The sequence below is a fragment of the Pipistrellus kuhlii genome, unplaced genomic scaffold (genome assembly GCF_014108245.1).
Source record: "Pipistrellus kuhlii isolate mPipKuh1 unplaced genomic scaffold, mPipKuh1.p scaffold_m20_p_15, whole genome shotgun sequence".
Classification (NCBI taxonomy): Eukaryota; Metazoa; Chordata; class Mammalia; order Chiroptera; family Vespertilionidae; genus Pipistrellus; species Pipistrellus kuhlii.
In genome coordinates this window covers 40,075,587-40,092,984 of record NW_023425460.1, presented here as the reverse complement: position 1 = coordinate 40,092,984, position 17,398 = coordinate 40,075,587, and the positions used below count along the sequence as shown (strand labels likewise).

General features: G+C 37.7%; 1 protein-coding gene across 4 annotated transcripts; it reads left to right on the top strand.

Moving 5' to 3' along the window:
- The first annotated feature begins 3 nt into the window (after nt 1-3).
- DCLRE1A (DNA cross-link repair 1A) lies at nt 4-17,079 on the top strand. Of its 4 annotated transcripts, XM_045582125.1 has the most exons (11): nt 282-482; nt 620-1,467; nt 1,531-1,774; nt 3,739-5,439; nt 6,991-7,124; nt 8,213-8,331; nt 9,357-9,497; nt 10,997-11,142; nt 11,930-12,084; nt 15,271-15,412; nt 16,488-17,079. In XM_045582125.1, the coding sequence occupies exons 2-11, from the start codon at nt 1,252-1,254 to the stop codon at nt 16,646-16,648; spliced, it is 3,159 nt and encodes a 1,052-aa protein (XP_045438081.1). In that variant the 5' UTR covers nt 282-482; nt 620-1,251; the 3' UTR covers nt 16,649-17,079. The 4 variants fall into 4 exon arrangements, with proteins under 4 accessions (XP_036294996.1, XP_045438081.1, XP_045438080.1 ...); XM_036439103.2 differs by lacking the exon at nt 282-482 and adding an exon at nt 4-115 and having other exon boundaries at nt 620-1,774; XM_045582124.1 differs by having other exon boundaries at nt 620-1,774.
- Nucleotides 17,080-17,398: the final 319 nt, after the last annotated feature.

Below are 17,398 nucleotides of genomic sequence, written 5' to 3'. Positions count from 1 at the left end.
TTTTCCCCCTCATTTTTTTTTAAATTCATTCTTTTTGAAGTCCGGCTCTGAGACCGGAACCAGCCGATTCGACACGGCCCTGACCGCGGGAAGCAGTCCCGCCAAGACTGGAAAGGTAAAGGAGTAGGGATATATATATATATATTATCCTCAGGCTTTTTAAAAAGTTGGGGGTGACTTGCTCAGGGCTCTGGCTTGTACACAAGTAGAGTCATTGGTCGCCCCGCCGTGCTGAAAGTGCGGGCGCGAATGGAGTGCCAGCCGGGCAGGGGGAGGGGGCGCGGGGGAGCGGGCGCAGCTGTGCCCGGGCGGCAGGTGGGCCGCGGCGAGGATCCCCCCCGGGGACCCGACTTCCGTCCCCCGAAGGGGGAGGCTGTGATTGCTCTCATGGGGCGGGCTGTGCGGGCAGCTCATTCGCTCCGGGCCCTGCAGCCTCCCGCGTGCGAAGGGCAGGGAGAGAGCCCGTGGGAGGCCATGGGCAGGTGAGCCGTGGATTTGAGGCCGGGGAAGAGAGGGCAGGCTGCCCCCAGGGCGGACCTCCGCTGTGGTCTGCAGTTAGGAGGGTGGCCTCGGTGCAGGCATGACCTCACTTGTGTTTGAATGTGTGTTCATTGTGCAGAGTTTGTCCCTCGCCGCGGGAGGAAGACAGTGGACGGACTGACCCAGGAAACGAGTTGTTGAATATCCAGGAGTCATGGATGAGAGCAAACATGTTTGCTGGGAATCACACTCTGCATTGATTATGGGGTGACTCATTTTAAGGAGCAAACCGAGGTGGCCATTGAGGGTTTGGAACACCTACCTGCAGGGCCAATTGCCCAGGGACTGAGGGTGGATTTGGGAATTGTTTGGACAGTCGTCCGGTGGAAAGAGAACTGGTAGCAAAGCTCGTTCGAAAGACTCCCACTGATGTTTGAATTTCAAAGTATTACGGATTCTTATTTTTGTGAATCAAGACCTGAAAAAGGCCTAGTGTCCGAATGAAATAGTAGCCACATCAAAACAATAATAATAATAAAGGAAAACTTCTCAGGTGCTACCCCTGTGGTAGTTTCTCTTAATTTTATTGTAGTAGGTGGTCTCAGGTATAAGGTTTGTAATTTGCCAATAAATTCATTCCCATCAAGTTAGTATTTTAGGTTGCTTTTGTTTTCCCAAGCAAAATAATTTCATTGAAAAATTTTGTAACAAGAAGTAGACTCTCCGTGTGCTTCATGTTAGTGCTTCTTTAATGGTAAAAATTATTTTGCCATGTTAGAAGACACTTTTTCGGAAGAAGACATCTGGGAATACAAATCCAAAAGGAGACCAAAACCAGTACATGCAAATAACTGCCCTGAGAATATTCCAAAATCTGTAGAAAAAGCAACAGATGGAAAATGCCAGGCAAAGCGTAACAGAAATAAAAAAAGAACTGTGGGAGCTAAAGAGAAGGCAGAGGACCAAGTGTGCATTGGAGTAGCAGGTAGTCAGACTTCCATAGTTTGCAGTCAGACTTCCATAGTTTGCAGTCAGACTTCCATAGTTTGCAGTCAGACTTCTATAGTTTCTAGTCAGGATTCTAGTTGCGGAGATGGTACCCAGCAATCCCAAGGCAAGACCACACCAGGAAAGCACTGTAGGACTCGCAAAACCAAACAGGTGTCTCCAAAGATTCGCCCGGTGTATGACGGATACTGCCCAAACTGCCAGATGCCTTTTTCCGCGTTACTGGGCCAAACACCTCGATGGCATGTCTTTGAGTGTTTGGATTCTCCGCCACTCTCTGAAACAGGTAAGATTACAATAAAAGATAGTGGTCTTTTAAATGGACCTGCAATAGGCCAGACATTATCTGTCCAATCAAACAAGGGAAGCAATAAACGAAGAGGAGACGCTCTAACCCTAGAAGCAAGCAAGATAAAAGCATGTGTGCGCTTCCTGAGAAGGGTAAAAACACAACAGCCAATGGTGTGACTGTATAGAATGTTGCGAACTTGAAAACAGTCCAAATGGATTTTGTTTTATAAAAGTCCCTAAACAGCTTATTTTTCATAAACGCTAATTGAGCACATAGGCTAGATACGTTCATTTGCTTTACTTGACTCACAACTGCCCAAGGTAGGTGGTATTGACATTTTATAGATGAGGGTTCTTAAAAGTTAAACGGCTTGTCCATTTTGTTACCTTTTATGAAACAGACTTTTAGAGACTTAAGAATATAACTCAGTCTTCTAATTGTTATGTTGGCTACATCATAACGTTCAGGAAGAGGAAGTGGGAAGGAGTCTCAGGTTATTAAGTTCTCATGCTAAAAATCTGCCCATTGGTAATCAATGTTTTTATCTTTTAACATCTCTAATAAATGTATGCTTAAAAGGTAGAAAATTCAACTTGGAGCATATGGAAAATGGGTTTTGATGGTTTGTATATTTTAAAGTTATGTGTGCAGTATACAGATATTTAAATCTCAAAGAAATAAAATTCAGTAAAGTAAAAATAATACTCAGTACGGCTTTCATGTTAAATATGATTCAAAAGCTATTTTATTATTAACCTGTGTAATTTTAAAGTTCTGCATGAAGATGCAAAAGAACTCTTAAAATTTGTCATTAGTTTTTCTTTTTTCAAAAATATATTTTATTTGTTTTTCACAGAGAGGAAGGGAGAGGGATAGAGAGCAATATCCACCAGCTGCCTCCTGCACACCCCCTACTGGGAATGTGCCCACAATCAAGGTACATGCCCTTGACCAGAATTGAACCTGGGACCTTTCAGTCTGCAGGCGGACCTTCTATCCACTGAGCCAAACCAGTTTCGACTCATTAATTTTTCTTATAAAAGTATAGCAAGTGAAAGCCTCACCAAATGCTAGTAATTTGCTTTTCAGTGGCTTGAAATCCCAAAATGGGAGTTGAAGTCCCACAGTGAACCTCAGGGTGAAATGTCTTGTAGATGAAACCACCTCAAAGATTTATCTTTTTTTTTTCCCTCTGACTTGTCACTAAACTCTTTTGAATTGTTTTAGATGGACTCTTTTTGAATTGAACTCTATAACAAAAAAATTTTTTGAGGCAGTTTTAAGCAAAGAAGTCTTCTAATTTAATGTAACACCCTTGGGTGGGGGCTCACTATTTAATAAACCAGGAAATAAACAGACAAGAGGATATGCACAGATGGTTTACAGAATGTTACCGAATCATAATGGTAGGGTGCGGAACGGTTTCCAGATCATCATTAACCAGTGTATAAATTGAATTTCTAATCTTAGAACGGAATCTAAATTGCCCAAGGTATAAAACAGCTATATCTAATTAAGATTGTTATTACTAAATAACGGAAGCTAATTTGTTACTACAATTGCCATACATCTGTGTTGTACCATAAGAAAAATTGGGAGTAGAACTCTCGTTCTGAGAGAGAGATCGGTCTTCTATATTCTTTATTGCCTGAGCCATAGTGCAAGTGATGGTGTCATTTTGTAGCACCTGTTTAAGAAATATGTAATGTAAGTATGACATGGATTTTAAAGGAGCTCATCTTTGTTTGATTTAAAAGTAATAACTAGCATTTTGCAAAAACATACTGGGGTACTGTTATTTTATGCTGATCTTTTGATTTGCGTAAAGAGCCGTTGTCCTAAGGCCTCCATATAGGGCTGATGACTACACTTACGTGTTGATTTATACGTTGATACTGTCAAAATATAGTCTGTGCTATGACTCTGTAATACTTCTTGTTCTTTATTACATTTTGCAGAGTGTCCTGATGGTCTCCTGTGCACCTCGACAATTCCTTCTCATTACAAGAGATACACTCACCTCCTGCTGGCTCAGAGCAGGGCTAGTAGGAGTCCTCTTAGCAGCCCATCGCATGGGGTAGTGGGTAGTTTCAGTGAGACTAGTTCAGGCTTTCTTTGTAGCCTTGAGGAAAGATGGTCTCTGGATCAAAAACAAACTGAGAACTTCAAAAATGTCCCAATCGATCCCTTGTTCCTGACACAGTGTCTAAAAAAATCTCAGTCTCCATCTGAAACCAAGAAAAAGATTGCCTCTTCAACCAGTATCCAAACGTCCCAGCAAGCTCCGCAAGTAGCCCAATGTGTTAACGATGACAAACTGGTAGGAGCTGGTTTGCCTCTTGCCGGAAGACTGGACAGCCAGAACAACCCAGAACGCACCAATCTGCCATGGCCAGAAGATGATCTGAGCGACTGGGGAATCTCCTACTCTCCTCTTCAAAGTGATGAGGAAACTTACGGTATAGATGAAAGGCTGGATGATTCACAACAGGAGCTGTTTTTTACAGAAAGCCCCAAAGGTGGCAGCCCCGAAGAAGATGACAACAGCTCTGCTTTGTTTAAAAATGACCACTGTCCCTTCCTGAGGAGTCAGCAAGGGGGTGGCTCCGAAATGAATAGCTTCTTAACTCAAGAGAGATACAATGAAGAATTGTATACATACAGCACTCTGAGTGACTCATCTCAACCTCTTTTCCCAAATGAGGGGATTCCTTTATGTCATGGTCCACCATATACTGATGTTGATTTCTTGTTCTTTCCACCTGCCTTGGCAGGGGGACTCGCTTCTTCTAGTTGTCAAGCCACTACAGCAAAACCTGATGAGCCCAAAATTCTCTCCTCCCCATCAAGTAAACAGAAACAGGTAATTGAAGAATCAGCTGTTTACAATCACATGTCTCTCCCGTTACTTAAGAGTAAAATGCCGAAACCTTCTGAAAGCCAGGCCCGAGGAGGGTGCCTTTCTTCCCATCCAACCCAAAGGAAAATCAGAGAATCGCCAAGTAAGAACTTCAGGGCTAAGAATAATGCTGACTCAGCATGTTCCTGCAGAAAGGCGTTAGGTGGTAAGCCAGACAGTCAAGTTGCAGGGCTAAATTCAGAGACATTTTCAAGGACAGCTACTTCGGCTAAGTCTTTGAACATGTTGCCATCTGGTTCTCAGTGCAGTGCAACACAGACTTCCACCAAGGCAATGAAGCAAATGGACATAGGGGTGTATTTTGGTCTACCGCCCAAAAGAAAAGAGGAGCCACCGGTGGGGGACAGTGCATTAGAAGGCACGAACTCAAATCCAGTGGTAAGTCCTAATAAGAAGAGGCCCAGGCAGTGCAAGAGGAAAGCAGACAATTCGTTAAGTGACCCAGAATTCGATGCAAAGAATTTAAGTGAGAATTGGCCATCTGTGGAACCTTCTAGTAAGAGGGCACGGCATCAAAGAAAGAGACTTAAAAAGTCAGACTCATTACAGGAAGGAACGCCTCCGACCAGGTCAGATTACCTGATTAATAAGAGCAAAGCTGGAGGCAATTTAAATAAAGACAAAGTTTTCATAACGTCACCTTGTGGCAGGCTGCAGAGAGGTAACTCAAAAAGCCCACGCTCCTCTCCTGCAGGAGAACCGAGAAAAAGGACGTGTCCGTTCTATAAGAAAATCCCTGGTAAGTTGAAATATCAGTGCTTCTTGTAGCTACAAAAAGGCACCTTTTTGAATTTCATGTTCATTTTCCAGTGTGTGTGTGTGTGTGTGTGTGCATGAAACAGGTTTTTGTATGTGTTTCTTTTATTTTTTATACCACTTCACTGATTGTATCATAGATTGGTGTGTGTGTGTGTGTGTGTGTGTGTGCATTTAATCTTTCTTGCTCCATTCAGTAAAGTTTTATTCAACATAATCTGTACACAAGATACTGTACTTAGATAGGTTGGTATTAATAGATTTGACAAAGACTGGTAAAGCTCAGCTTAATACAGGAGGAGGAAAAACTCCCTATAAAATGACTATAATAAAACACTGTAAGCATTTAAGAGAGATGAAAAGTACTAAGTAACTTCAAAGAAGGAAAATGACACAGGTGATATAGGTCATTGTAAATGCCAAACATCTTTAAACTATGTCATAACTTAGTTTCTCAGCTTTTTCACAGCTGTCATTTCTCATGTCTTCATAGAAGAGTTAGTAGAAAAATGTGTGTTAAAATGAATTTTGTTATTGAAGGAACTATTAATAACTCTTCTTGTGGAAAGAATACAAAAGGAAACTGCCAAAATACACTTGGTTTCAGAAAGATTTTTTGAAGTGCTTTATTGATGATTCAGAGCTATCATTTGTTCAAAATATTTACTATGTGAAAAACAGCATTTTTGTACCCATTGCATTAGTTTTGTTTTTAAGGCTTATTTTTATTGATCTTCTGTATTTTAAATGTCCATTATGCCATGTGTTAATATGTCTCAATAGAATCATTTGCTTGTTCATTTGCATATAATTGGGTATTTCATGAACCCACTTGGGTATATTTCTTTCATGAACATTTAGAACAGCTCAACTTTTTTTAATTTTTTTTTTATTGTTCCTCTAGGTCTAGGGAGACATTTTTTTCTTGTTTCCCTCCCCCTCTCTCTCTCACCCTCTCACAATAAAATTCAAATTCTACTGATATATTGTTTATCTGTTACTGTACTGTAGTAGCCCTTTGGAGGGCCAAAAGCCATAATAATAACTAGGATTATGTGGTCCTTCAGTCATTTTTGTCCCCTTACAAACATATCACTATCGCCCCCATTGAGCATTCTTTTTTATTTTTATTTTTAAGAAAAAAGTTAGCATTCTCCTTTGGCTGTTTTGCAGAAATAAAGGAATTTAGGTGTCCCAGTAAGAATTGGGAAAATATCCAAAGAAGTAATACTCAAAATAAAACAAAGAAGTAATTGATTTGTAGTTTAGTATTTTTTTATTTTTATTTTTTGGTATAATTACTCATTTAAAAAAAAAACAAAAGCCTATACTGGAATATTTAGTGGAAACTTACAAGACTCATTTTCATCTCTAGTATCACCTTTTGCTGAATTAATTTGGCATTAGTTTTAAATTCAGTTCCAAAGTTGGGTTAGCAGTGAGATGTGAAGTTGTTCCGGTGTTTGGTATTTGTAACCAAACCAGGTACCTCTGTTGGTGTCGCTCAGGCAGCTGTGCTGGATTTTCTTTGCAGGAACTGGCTTCACCGTTGATGCCTTTCAGTACGGAGTGGTGGAAGGTTGCACAGCCTATTTTCTCACCCACTTTCATTCTGATCATTACGCTGGATTGTCTAAAAACTTCACATTCCCCATTTATTGCAGTGAGGTAAGTGTCAGTGTTCTACATTATGAATTTGTAGAATGCAGTGAATTTCTAGACAATCTGGTTAAAAGGGAGTAATTAAAATTGTAAGAGCTCTCATTCTATTAGCATGTGAGAAAGCAGACTCCACATTGAGATTCTAAAATTTAATGCGCTATTAATAGTTATGCTTTTTATTTGGACACAATAGATAAGCTACTTCACGATGTACTAAAAAAAAATCTAGGTTTCATTTAGTAAACATTTATTGAAAATTAAGATAATTTCTAACTTTAGCATACTTACATACAGCCTTAAGAGATGCCTTCACCATTAATACCAGGACGGGATCAGTATTGTAATAGGAAAGTGAACGGAGAGCCCAGAGTAGGGAGAAAGGAGCGCTTTATTCACTCTGTCCCAGGCTACGCTTAGAAGATGTTCCGTGATGAAAGAGCTAGCTTGAATGAATTATTGAAAGGTGAACATTTCATCGCCTACGACCTCGGGCTTTGGGTAGAATTTGATTTAATCCTCACAACATTCTTGAGTTACCCTCCTTTTGTCAGTGAAATAACGGAGGCTTGCTGAGGTTGAGCAACATGCCCGCAGTCACAGAACTAGTAATAGCAGAGCCAGGATTTGAAGGCAGGCTCTGTTCGATTCCAGAACCAGTCAGAAGAGAGGATTCCAGGTAGAGAGTGGAGTTTGTCATAAAAAGGCAGACGCCTGAGAAATAGGCCCATTCCAGGCATTTCAGGTATTTCAGAATGGCTAAACACAAGGCAGGGAATAATAGGAGATAAAACTACAGGAAGGGACAGGGGCCCCAACCAGATCGTGAAGGGCTTTGTATGTCAGACAGGGATGGGCTCTTCATAGGTGAGACAGAGCAGTGGCTCTATGTAAGCAGACTGTGACACATTCATCTTAGAACGTTCTTAGGTGACCGTACTCACGCAGAGCTGTGACTCAGCCATCTTCCTGTCACTCTGGATGGTTTACTTTGGATGTAAGTGGGAGAACAGGAGATTATTGAGATGCTTGGGTTCTACACTAGATATGAAATTTAGTGTTTTACTGGAGCACAGAAGGCACATACTGTTTTGCAGATAACTGGCAATTTGTTGAAGAACAAACTTCATGTGGAAGAACAGTATATCCATCCATTACCAATGGACACCGAGTGTATAGTGAATGGCGTCAAAGTTGTTTTGATGGATGCCAATCAGTAAGTATTCAAGTTACCCTAATAATAGCCTATTTAAAAAAAAAAAAAAATTCAAGAGGAAGATGCATTGGCAAGTTTTTCATTGGAACCGAAAGGCTTGATCTTTCTTAAAACTTAAGTTAAACATGTTTCTCCTTTTGAAACAAATGATGTACCCAATTAAAAAATCAGAGAGCAAATGTAGAGATCCTCTAAATGTTATCTAACCCATTTTTTATCCAGTTTAAATTACCAATGATTGACATATGAAACATTATTATTTTCAAATATGTTCACATGTTGCTGCTGTTCTTTAAGAGAGAATCTTTTGGCCTGACCAGTGGGGCTCAGTGGTTGAGTATCAACCCATGAACCAGGAAGTTAGGGTTTGAACCAGTTAGGGCACATACGCGGGTTTTGGGCTGGATCTACAGTAGGGTGCATGCAAGAGGCAGCCGATTAATGATTCTTTCTCATCATTGATGTTTCTCTCTCTCCCTTCCTCTCTCTGAAATAAATAAAAACATATTTTTTTAAAAAAAATAACCTTTGGCCATTTTTTTAAAAATACCACATAAAAATATCACAAATAACAACCATTCAGCTACTAGGAGATTTCTCCACACCTTCCCCCCTTAAGTAATTTTTCAGGCTTTTGATACTAAAGAATGAAGACTTTTGGGGGGAAATGGTTTCCCTCTCTTTTTAAATCACTATTTACATTGGAAAAATGCAACTATTGACTTGTCTTCTTTCTACTGTGCATAGAGTGTTAGCCTCGTGGACCTTAGCGATCACAGATGCTTAGAGAATTAAAATTAAGACTCAATCTAGACCTCCTAAACTCAGGGCCAAAGGTTGTCTTGTTGTCTTTAAGTTTTTGTCTCCTTACTCTGCTGTTGATTCTTTAATCACTAATTATAACAACTCAAGTTCTACTTTTTAAAATCAGACTTATTGAGGGGTAACTTACATAAATAAAATGGATCTGATGTAAGTGTTTGCTGCCTGTGTTAAGATGGTTTCTTTGAAACGTTTGTGTTCAGCTGCCCAGGTGCTGTCATGATCCTTTTTTACCTCCCGAACGGTCACGTGGTGTTACACACCGGAGACTTCCGAGCGGATCCCACCATGGAGCGCTCCCTTCTTGTGGGCCTGAAGGTCCACACGCTCTACTTAGACACCACGTAAGCGAAGCTTTGCTTGTGTGCTCTCTTTTCCCACAGACAGCGTTTGCCATGTAGATTGTGTATAGTTTGAGCCTTTGCTTAGGTAATCAAAACTGGTGTTTTTGTCAATGATCATCTTAGGACTGTTTAGCAGAGGGATGCTGTTTAAGGACAAATTTGGGATTGCATATCATAACTGACTATAGCTCAATTATTTTTTTATCACTTCCTTTTAAAAACATGGTGTATGTGAGAATCCTGCTACTGAAACAAGGAAGAATAATTAGGGGCAAACGTTAGGAAAACACCATTTTAGGTGTTCCTTTCAAAGCATCTGTAACTACAAAGTATAATTGTGAAGAGGAAATTGAGGCCAAAGTATGATTCTGAGTATTCAGAATTTGTGCGTGTATTGTTGTTTTTCTACCTCAAAAAGATAATTCGTAAGTGACAACTTTTAATTACTAGGTGCTGTGAACATAATGGTATATATATAAGCCATTATATTTTCATTACATATTAAAACACCTCATGAATTTGTTAGAAATTTATTTATTTCAAACTGTTTCATGGAGAAATGAGTTTGGATGGCATATTTTAGTAAAAGATGGTCTCTCTGCATCCTGTTTTTGAACACTAGCTTTTTTTTCATCTCTTTACACATACTTTAAACACTAGATAAATTAAGAGAATAATAAGTTAAAAAAAACCTTTTCCTATTACTTAGTACTGTTCTACATACAATTCTGAATTTACTTATAGGACTTTATAGGTGAAAGGATTAAGGTTTTTCTCTATTCTGATGGCTGACCAGGAAAAACAGTTTTGAAAACTGGGAAAAGTATGTTCCTTTGGTGTTGGTACTTTATGACTTTTTAAAGGAAAAAGCACTTAGCTTTTATCTCAAATATATATATATAGTCTTACGGTTAGTCTTTCATTAGACATTATTATTTTGAGGTAGACCCAACCAGGTTTGTTGCATTCCTGTAATCCTGTATACATTTCTGCATACTTAAGAAGAGAAGACAACCATGTGAATATTAACTGTTTGATTTAAAACTACTTCATTAAGTTCGTGTTTAATTTCATTATTTTAATAATAATTGTTTTTTACTGTAGCAGAATTCTTTAATTCAAAGATAATCCCTATCAGTAGCTTTTCTTTGCTAGTGATGGGGTTAAAAAAAGATATTGAGTTTTAATTTTAGAGCTAACAAAGCTGGCTGGCTAGAAATACTCTTGAAGAAAAAAGGCAATTTTTTTAATTTGAAGGTGATAAAAGAAACATAATGAAAAAAGTACACTGAAAATGCATAATCCTGTCATAAATTATCAATAGCCGGTAACAAATATTGTACCCACCGGCAGTGAGATAACCTGCAGTGGTGTTAATAGATGATACTGCTGTTGTATGTAATTTCGCTGCAGCTTCTTTTCTTTTAAAAAAAGCATCCAATTTGATGCCATGACTTTCTTGTTGCTTTTTTAATAAGTACCGTATTTCCATATTACAGTTATTGCAGCCCAGAATACTGCTTTCCGTCTCAGCAGGAGGTTATCCAGTTTGCCATCAACACTGCCTTTGAGGCTGTAACTCTAAACCCACGGACTCTTGTTGTCTGTGGCACTTATTCTATTGGAAAAGAGAAAGTCTTCCTAGGTGGGTGTTACCTGTATCTAATTTACATTAATATATTATTAAGACCAGCTTCTTTTTGCATAAAGCCTTGTCGGTCTCTTCTGGTGCTTGAAATTTATTTCCTGAAATGGTTCAATATTACCTTTGAAGTTGAAGGAAAATTTGACAGAGTCTGATTCATTTAAACTTTGAAAGGCTTAATTTAATGGAAACATTTTATGTGTGGTTATGGTAGCCTTTATAGCTACAAAGTGTTTACAGAGCACAGGCCCATGCTCCATTGGTATTTCAATACACTTTAAAGATGTCTAGTATAGAGTTTTGTCACTGCATGCCTTTGATGCTAACCATCAGTTAATTACCTTAGGGAATAGTTGTAATTTTTGTTCCAGATGATTTCTGGATTTGTCATTGTAGTTCATCTAAATAGTACTGAATTGTTTTGTGAAGTACTTTCCTCGTCTTCTTACCAATCATCACATAAGGTCAAGCATTAAGATATGAAGTGATGAAGCCAGGGTTTTAATTCTTCCAAACTTGGTTTCTTCCCTTCTTCTACCCCTTTTTGTACATATTTTGCAGTTTTTAAATACTAGATTTTTAAAAATAAATTCTTTGGTTTTTCTCACAATTTATTCCACACAGTTAACCAACAAAATTATTCAGCCTTTTGAGTTATTATGGCAAAAGCGTGGATAGTTTGAATTTCTTTTTATTTGGTAAATCCTTATTTTAAAATTTGGTTAAGTTGTAATATTTTTTCATAAGCTGTGGTTTTACTATCTTTAATACTTTTCTTTGCCTATAGCCATTGCTGATGTTATAGGTTCAAAAGTGGGCATGTCCCAAGAGAAATACAAAACCTTACAATGCCTCAATATACCAGAAATTAATTCCCTCATCACTACAGAAATGTGTAATGCACTCGTTCACCTTCTCCCAATGATGCAAATTAATTTTAAGGTAAGTATCCAAGAGATAAGTTTTTTAGGATGACTTAGAAAAGATAATCTGGTAACTATAAAGTAGAATTCCATTTACCTACATTTAATATAGTGGGATTCAGTTACAGTGAAATCATCACCTATATATAGTAAATTTGCCCAGAAAATCTTTTAAGGGGAACTTAAGATGTTTTTCATTTTGTGTGTGTGTAACTCTATTCTGTAATTCACATACCCCTCAGGAGTGTAGGGACTAGAGAACTGGCATAAGGGAAGAAATATATGCAGAAAAGGATGCAGCTCTCTGGTTATTCAGACCTGTTCATAAGATCATTTTCTAGTTCTTCTCCAGTGAGTGGTGAAGTGAATGGAGAATTCTAAGGAGGTCTTATTTTTATTTCCAGGCCTATTCTGTGTTAATATCAAGCTCTTATAACAACATTGATATATGTTGAAAGTTTATGTGTGAGGATTAAATAAAATAGTGGAAGTGCACCATCAGAGGAAGTCTGAGCTATAAGTTAAGATACATAAGATCTGACCTCACTGTGACTTGGGAGGGCTTGTCAGATTTATTCATATACTAAGATTTTTTTTCCATTTGGTAACATGTTGACACCTAGCAATGGAATACATCAAAGCTGTGTATTAAAAATGATTCAGAACATAATATACACAAAAAGATGTATTTTCCTTTTTCTCTATAATGTTCATGAAATATCTCTTATGGAGCTTTTTGAACTAACTTGGGATTTACTGTATCTGTCTTATAAATAGTAACACTTGTATTTTGTAAAGAAAATGAACACGTTAGGTCTATCCCTTGGGATAAGGAATTTCTAACTGATATCACTATTACTCTGCTCATAAGATAAAAGTAAAATCTTATGGCCTGTTTTCATGAGCATATAATTAATAAGAAATGTTAGGGGTAATGATGTCAGAGTTTTGTCCATTGGAAACATTTTAAATTTTGGAGGCATCCAATTTGTGTGGAGGCTAATGAGATGGTGATTAATTATAAAATGAACAGATATCTTGGAGAGGGTATAGCATTTTAAAATCATTTTTACAGCTTTATTTTCTACTCCATTTGAACAAATTATTCATTTAGGAGGATGGTGGGTTTGGCGGTAGAGGAGTTGGAGTATTATGGGGGGTGGGGGGGACTAGAGTGTTTAAAAGTGCCATATGCTGCAGAGAAGTCTTATAAGGAAGAATGGCAATTAGAACACTTTTGGTGACCTGTATAAGAACTGTGGTAATGAAGTGATATTGGAGGAAGCCAGATGGCTAAGGGTGAAGGAATGAATGAGAAAGGATACAAATGAATGAGAAGATACACATATGGCCAATGAGCACATGAAAAGAGCCTCAGCATTGTTAGCCATTAGGGAGCTGCAAATCAAAACCACAGTAGACACCACTTCACATTCACTAGGTGAGCTCTAACAAAAAAGATAGTGCTAATTGCTGATGAGGATTTAGAGAAATTAGAAATCCCATTCATTACTGGTGAGATTTTAAATGGTGCAGCTGCTATGGGAAAGAGTTTGATAATTTCTTAAAAAATTAAATGTAAGAAATACAATTTCCTAAAAAGTTAAACATATCACCAAGCAATTCCAGTCTTAGAAAATTGAAAACATGTCTACACACAAAAACTTCTAAGTATATGAGTATTCATAACGGCATTATTCATAATAGCCAAAAAATATAAAACAACTCAAATGTCCAACAAAAATGAATCAATAAACAAAATGTGATAAAGCCACAAAATAGGACTATTATTGGGCTATATCCCTACTATAGGCTCAGGGGATAGAGCATCAGCCTGCAGACCTAAGGGTCTTGGGTTCGATTCTGGATAAGAACACATGCTTGGATTGAGAGCTTGATCCCCAGTAGGAGGCATGCAAAAGGCATCCAATCAATCATTCTCTCTCATCATTGATTTTTCTCTCTCTCCCTCTTCCTTCCTCTCTGATATCAATAAAAATCTATTTTTTAAAAAAGTAGTGAAGTACTAAATATGCTACAGTATGACTTAGCCTTGCGAATATTATGCTACATGAAAGAAGCAGACACAAAAGGCTACATTTTTTTTTTTTTTAATTCTCACCTGAGGATGTTTTTCTATTGATTTTTAGGGACCATGGAAGAGAGAGGAAAAGACAGAGAGAAACATTGATGTGAGAGAAACATATCGATTGGTTGTCTCCTGCACAAGACCCAACCAGGGCCTAGGCAGGGGAGGAGCCTGCAACCAAGATATGTTCCCTTGACCGGAATCGAACCCAGGACCATTTGGTCCATAGGTGATGATCTATCCACTGAGCCAAACCAGCTAAGGCCAAAAGGCTATATTTTGTGTGACTCCATTATACGAAATGTTCAGCATAGGTAAATCTATAGAGATAGCAGGTAGATTAGTAGTTGTCAGGGCTTGAGGGAGAGGGAATGAGGAATGGATGTTTCTTTTTGGAATGATGCAGATGTTCTAAATTTAGATGGTGGACATGGTCATACAACTTTTTGAATATGCTAAAAACCGCCAAGCTATAGTAGGATTTAGAGAGGTGATTTTTGGGGTAGCTAACTGAATTATCTTTTTTAATATAATTATGTTTATGTTACAGAAGTAATTATATTAAAAACTACATGTTTAATGTGTAAACGTGAGTAATTATATTTAAACATATATTTAAAATTGTCCCATCTTAACTTTTTTTCAGACTGTACTTTAGCATGCTTAACTTTATATAAGTAAAGGTGAAAATATATTTTTTCAGTTTTTTATTTTTTGGAAGCAAGGCACTAACTAGGTCAGCGATTTTCAACCTTTTCAACTCATGACACACATAAACTACCAAAGTTCTGCAGCATACCAAAAAGATACATTTTTTTGTCGATCTGATAACAAAACACAGGTATAATTTTGATTCATTCACACCAGATGGCTAGGGTGTTGGTGTTGGCGGTTGTCATTTTTCATTTGACAGTCTCAGGAAAAAGAGGTCATGACCCTGACTAAAGAGTTCAGGTATTGCATGTTTTGTGGCACACCAGTGGAAAATCGCAAGCTAAAATTTACCAAGCGAAAACTTCCTGAGACTGTGCCCATGTAACGCCTTGAATCATGGTTTCAGTGCACATAACCCATGATCCTTGACTATTAGATTCATATCTCACTTTTATTTAACAGGGTTTACAGAGTCATCTGAAGAAGTTTGATGGGCGATATGAACAGATTTTGGCTTTCCGACCTACAGGATGGACACATTCTAATAAGTTAACAAGAATAACAGATGTTGTGCCCCAGACCAAAGGAAACATTTCAATATATGGTATACTGATTAAATGTTCTCACTTTTAATATATGCAATTAAATGTTTTAAAATTAAAGATGCAAGAAAAACAGGCATGATAATCTTGAACTATTCAAGTGTTTCAAATTGCTCAGTGAACTCTAACCTGTGTCTCTTAATACGTTATCAGCTGATATAAAGGAGTATGACCAGCGTAGGTAGACATTGACTGAATGGGATCATGTTGTTTGCCATGAACCCAGGACCATTTGGTCCATAGGTGATGATCTATCCACTGATCTGTAGGGAAAGTTTGGAACTACTTGAAATGGGGAGGGGGTGCAGATGTGTGCTGAAAGTTTAGATGGCGCTGTGACGCTGAGAACGGGAAGACACTGGGTACATGTGGTGGCAGAGAGTCCCAGAGTGGACTTGAATTTTTTTCATCTCTTGGAGAAGGTCTACTATTGTCCTCAGAAATGTACTAATTACAGTAATAGCCAATGGAAACATTATTGATATGTCACAAATCCAGTGACTGATTTTCAGCTTTAAGGACCTTACTACGCAGACTAGGACCCTTCTTCCCTGTTTCTATGGGACTTGATCTTCAGGGAAGAAGATGAAGGGAATTTTAAAATTTAATTTGTTTTCTTTTTGCTTATTTTTTGTGTGTGCATAGCTTGGGGACTGGAATCTGCTTTCTTACTCTGGAAACCAAATGTCTTCCTGCTTGTTCTTCAAATTTTACTCATTCTTCTAGGATTTCTCTTGAAATTCATAGCTGAGCAGAGTGCTTAAGGAGAAGAATTATTTAAAAAGAAATCATAATTATAAATAAGAACCTATGGAAATTCATATTATTACCTACATAGGAAAGTTATGGAATTTTTTAATGTTCAAAGGTTTTGTATCATTTTAATGTTTTTATCTTTATTTTTCCTAAAAGGTATATTTTATCAGAAATAAAGCACCAAGGAGTTCTTGACAAAAATACTCTGGATCGCTTTCCTTTTACTATTTTGGGCTTGGGTTTTTATTTATTTATTTATTTATTTATTTATTTATTTTAATTTGACTTTTAGTAGACAATCTTTTTTTTGTTTTGTTCTAGGAATCCCTTATAGTGAACACAGCAGCTACCTAGAAATGAAACGTTTTGTTCAGTGGCTCAAACCCCAGAAAATCATACCTACCGTGAATGTTGGCACCTGGCAATCTAGGCACATGATGGAGGAACATTTTAAAGAATGGAAATTGGAAGCTGGATATTGATGTTACCCCAAAGGACTCTGAATTGATTAAGTAACTTAGGTGTAACTTGTGAATAGTTAAATCTTTAGTGATATGAAATACACTTTATGTGGAGAAACCTCGCAAAGGTCACTCATATGGCTTATTTTCTTATTTACATTTGAAATACTTGGTGCTGAGTGCCTCAGCATCCTCAGTGATCACCGAGGCTGGTCTCCCTGACACCCTGGGTCCTTGCCCCTCCCGGTGGGGGCAGTTATGCTCCCCATCCAGCCTTTGCAGAGGAAATAGAGGCCAAGTCTGGGACCAGACGGATTAATTATAATGGACAATTAGATTGAAAACATTATAAGTAATTATTTGTCTTTAAATTTATTTAATACGGGGAATATTTTATGAGATAAAACTTTTATATCAGATGTATACTTAAATAAAAAATTAATCTTAAATTTTCTATCCAGTGTCTTGGTTTTTAGGATTTAAAACTGTGCCTTTCATGCAATTTTATAAAATTTCAATTAAAAAATTCAGCATTTTACTCTGAAGAAGATATTTCAAAGAGCCTAGATAATCACCCAAGAAAGAATGGAGGAAAGTTTGCATAAATATGTTTATCTCAAGATAGTAGATAACTGGGAGTTTAGATTGCAGTGTATTTTTAAGTAAGATTATATAATTTATTTATGAATCTTGATCTCTCTAACACCGATTCAATAACTGATCCAAAATGGAAATTTTAGACCAACACATGTAAAAAATGAATTTATGGGG

What these genes read in the sequence shown, in the direction of transcription:
- DCLRE1A (XM_036439103.2), top strand. Translation starts at nt 1,252, where the DNA reads ATGTTAGAAGACACTTTTTCGGAAGAAGACATCTGGGAATACAAATCC. An exon ending in GTTCTATAAGAAAATCCCTG is followed by an intron (nt 5,440 to 6,990) that starts GTAAGTTGAAAT and finishes TTTTCTTTGCAG; the next exon opens with GAACTGGCTTCACCGTTGAT. An exon ending in TCCCCATTTATTGCAGTGAG is followed by an intron (nt 7,125 to 8,212) that starts GTAAGTGTCAGT and finishes ACTGTTTTGCAG; the next exon opens with ATAACTGGCAATTTGTTGAA.